We start from the raw sequence: 4,280 nt of genomic DNA, 5'->3' as shown, positions 1-4,280 counted from the left end.
CACACACACACACACACACACACACACGTTTAGGAGTATTCTTATTGGAAGGCAGTCTGGCGCGTCCTCAAAAAGCTGAACATAGTAATTCCGTAAGACCCAGCTCTTCCACTACTTGGAATATACCCTGAGAATATGAGAACTGTGGCACAAACTGAATTTGTACACCAGTGTTCATAGCAGCATTATTCACCATCGCAAAAACATGGAAACAGCCCAAATGTCCAACCACAAACGAATGGATTGAGAAATTATGGTACATTCACACAATGAAATACTACGCAGTATGCAGGAGCAACAACTTTGTAAATTATTATCTAACTTGGGAGGGACTGGAGAGCATCATGTTGAGTGAACTCAGTCCCATTAGAATAAATATTGTTATTGTAGAATGAGTATAAGGATCCAGGAGGGGTAGGAGAGGCTGGAAGCAGTGAGATGTGGATGGGCAGGGAAAAGGGGGAGATTAATCATTGAGTTGTACAATTTGATGGGGGGGGTGAGGGAAACTGAAAGAATTTGTTCAAATTTGTATTTGAATTTTGTAAATAAACTAGTAGAAGAATTGAAAAAAAGGATGAATTTTAAAAAAATTACCAGACAAGCAAGTGATGTAACATACTCACATATTCTATTAAAACCAATTATATGCTCAATCCTGACATCAAAACAAAATAATACAGACAGTAATACTATGACAATGTCAAAAAAACAGGACAAGATGGAACACAAAATTATAATAAGATAGAGCAAAAAAAAAAATAACAACAACAAAAAAGCCAAAAACCCACCCCAAAACTGGAGTAAGAAGCAAAAGATAAGGTCTTCAAAGGAGTATCATGACTGGTGCTGCTATGGACATTCATGTACAAGATTTTGTGCAAACACAGGTTTTCAAGTCTCTTGAATAAACACTTGTATAACTGCTGGATTAAACGGTAGCGTAGAGCATTACATTCTGGGTAGGCTGCTGGCTGGCCGCATGAATCTACCAGCTGTGGAGGGTGAAAGATGACAGCCTCCTCCTGTAAAGACTGACTCGGAAATCCCAAGGAGGGCCACCATGAATAACTTGCTGGCAGTGTATTTGGGGCGGTTTTTGTTGTTGTTGTTTACGGTTTATTTAGTTGTTTACAGTAACTTTATTTTACCATCTGAGGAAATGCCACTTATTTTCAAAGTGTCTACACCATTTTATATTCCAACCACATGCCCAGCAATGACTAAAAGTTGTAACTTTCCATATCCTTGCCAACACTTTTTATCTTTTTTTATTTGCCATCCTGGTAGGTGTGGCTATAATGTTAGAAGAATATCTATTTGTGTTTTGTTGACTATGCAAAGGCATCTATGAGTATCATAACAAATTATAACCGACATCGAAAATGGGAATCCCACTTAACTGTGTTCATGTGAAACCTATACCTAGACCAAGAAGTTGTTGATCAAACAGACAAGAGAACGCTGTATGGTTTAACATCAGGAAAGGTATGCCTCCAGGTGGTATTCTTTCTTCATACCTCTTTAATTTGTATGCGGAACAAAACATTCAAGTAACTGGACTATAAGACATGACTGTGGCATCAGGATCAGAGGAAGACGCATCAACAACCTGTGTTATGCAGATAAAATCCTGCTTGCTGAAAGCGAGAAAGACCTGAGGCATCTGCTAAAGAGGATCTAAGAGTGTCAAGAGCTTTCAATATGGTTTACAACTTAACATCAAAACAAAAATCCTCACCAGTGGACCAATAAGAGACATCATGATAGATGGACAGGAGATGGAAATTGTCAATTACTTCATCTTGCTTGGATCCACAGTCTATATACACCCTTGGCACTAGTGGCCAGGAAATCAAGACTTATTGCACTGTGAAAGTCTGCTATCAGGGACCTCTCCAAAGTGCTTAAGAGCAAAACGTCCAACAGCTAGAATTTTTGTTGGGTTGTTTGTTTGTTTGTTTTAGTTTTGTGTTTTATTTATTTAAGAAGTTCAGGCTTTGACTGCGTATTTCCGCAGAGGGTACAGGCACTCTTTTCGCTGCTGCTTCTTGGTGTTCAGGTTCTCCTCATGCTTGTTGAGCCTTTGGCGCATGGCACGTGTTTTCTTGGGCCGCAGATCCAGAGGTTTGTACTTCTTGCCCTTATAGTATTTTCTGAGATTCTCCTTCTGAGTCTGGATAATAACGGAGAACATCAGCAATGGATTTTCGGACAACTCGGATTTTGGAGAGCTTTGAAGCCGCACCGCCTGTCATTTTGGCGATGCCCAGCTAGGAAAGCTCCACTTTCAGATCGTCCATCCAGCTCTGTTTTAACAGCTCCTCCTTCTTCTTGCCGCGAAGGTCCTGAGCCTTGATTTTGGCCATGGCTGAGCCTGGCTGCCACCTGATCCAAGCCCAAGAGAAAGAGCAGGTTTTATTTTTTTAATTGTGAATTTAATAACCATTTACAGACGTTACAGAAGTTAGATTTTCATTCATTCACTGTGCACATTTTACCCGCTCTTCCTCCCTTCCCCAGTTCACTTTTTTTAATATTGATTCACTGTTGCACAATTACCAACCTCCCCCCACACTCCCATCCCAGTCCTCTTTGCAATGATATACTTCTTGTTGTGGGCTATTGTCATGACACTGAGATGCAATCCATGGTGATGGCTACAGTGTTCGATCTTCTGCAGCAAATATTTCAAGTCTTTCTCACATTCAGCAAGCCCAGTTACGTCATCTGCATAACGAAAGTTATTGATGAATCCTCCTCCAATATTGATGCCATGTTCTTCTTCATAGAGTCCAGTTTCTCAAATAATTAGCTCTGCATATAGATTGAATAAGTATGAGGAAAACACTCTGACGCACACCCTAGCTTTAAACAATGTAGTGTTTTCCTTGTTTTTTTTTGCACAACAGCCTCTTGGTCTAGGTATAAGCTGCTCATTAGCACAATTATATGTTCTGGGATTCCAATTCTCCTCAGCATTAGCCATAACAATCATTTATAATAATTTATGCAATAATTTATTGCATAGTCAATAAAGCACAAATAGACCTTCTTCGGGTATTGTCTGCTATTAGTCAGGAAGCACCAGCTTAGGTATGATATTAAGGAGGGACCAGTTCTTAGAAAAAGACATCATGCTTAGAAAGGTGGAGGGTCAGCAAAGCAGGGGAAAGGCCCTCAATAAGATGGACTGACAGTGACTATAATGGTCAGCTCAAGAATGTCAGAGATGATCAGGATGGCACAAGAAAGAGTAGGGTTCAGATCCATTGTCCATAGGGTCACTATGAGCCACCGTTGACTGGACAGCACTTAACAAGTGGGTTGTGAAGATGTGCTTCATTATTATTTTGACTTGTGTTTCCTTGATAGCCAATAGATAGCATCTTTTCATTTATTTCTTTACTCATAAGAAGGGAGCTCTGATATCCTAGTCCTGAGGGTGTTTTGTTGATAAACCAAATGCTGCTCCTCTGTAGTGATCCAAATGTACCAATGGTTCCTCAGGAGAAAAATATGCAATCTCTCCTGGGCTGTTTACAGCCTCAGAAACCCAACTGGAGGGTCAACTGAGAATCAGTGCCAACTCAATGGCAATGAGTTTGAGTTTTTTACTTACTAGCCAATCCATTGTTACTGTTAAAATGAATGATTCTTGTATTAAATATTACCTGCTTAAACTAGTGTGATTTTTCTCTCCTGATTAGACCAGATGGTGACTTCTGAGCAGAAATTAAGCATATACCAGAGTCTGAGAGGAAAAGGAAGCAAAGGAAAGAAGCTAAAAAAGAAATCACTGGTTAAATGTTTTTATTAAAAATAACTGAAACAAAGGCTGTAGAAGAAGTGAAAACCCAAGGGAATGAATCTTTTCATTTTGAATGTGAGTTCACCTTTGTTTTGACAGAGAAGGAAAATAATTCCAAACAGAAGCTATTACTGTTTGGTTTTATAGGAGTTTTGTTTGCTTGCTTTGAAGTTTTTCAAAGGAGGTGGCTAGGAAGTGCATCTGGGCACATTACATTTGTATAAAAGTATGTAAGGGAATTAAAAAAAACAACTCACAATCTTAATTCATGATAGTTGCCTTTTTGAGGGGAAGAAAGCCTTTACGAGTTATACAATGTTGCATTTATTTTAAAAAATGCAAATATGGCACACTAAAATATAATAATGGGTATGGTATTGTTCTGTTCTTGTGTGAACATGTTCATTGGAAATGTGAGCTGTTTCCTTTCATTGGTATCAATTCCCTGAGATTTCAGAGGTCCTCAGCT

At 39.1% G+C, this 4,280-nt stretch overlaps 1 protein-coding gene across 1 annotated transcript; it reads right to left on the bottom strand.

Moving 5' to 3' along the window:
- Positions 1-1,993: 1,993 nt before the first annotated feature.
- LOC102844456 (60S ribosomal protein L35-like) lies at positions 1,994-2,369 on the bottom strand. Its single transcript, XM_006886622.1, has 2 exons — positions 2,289-2,369; positions 1,994-2,176 (listed from the first exon to the last, which is right to left on the bottom strand). Exons 1-2 carry the CDS (start codon positions 2,367-2,369, stop codon positions 1,994-1,996), a joined length of 264 nt encoding a protein of 87 aa, XP_006886684.1.
- Positions 2,370-4,280: the final 1,911 nt, after the last annotated feature.

Source organism: Elephantulus edwardii, unplaced genomic scaffold (genome assembly GCF_000299155.1).
Source record: "Elephantulus edwardii isolate Elephantulus edwardi_28Jun2011 unplaced genomic scaffold, EleEdw1.0 scaffold00049, whole genome shotgun sequence".
NCBI lineage: Eukaryota > Metazoa > Chordata > Mammalia > Macroscelidea > Macroscelididae > Elephantulus > Elephantulus edwardii.
This window is presented reverse-complemented; position numbering and strand designations above follow the sequence as displayed.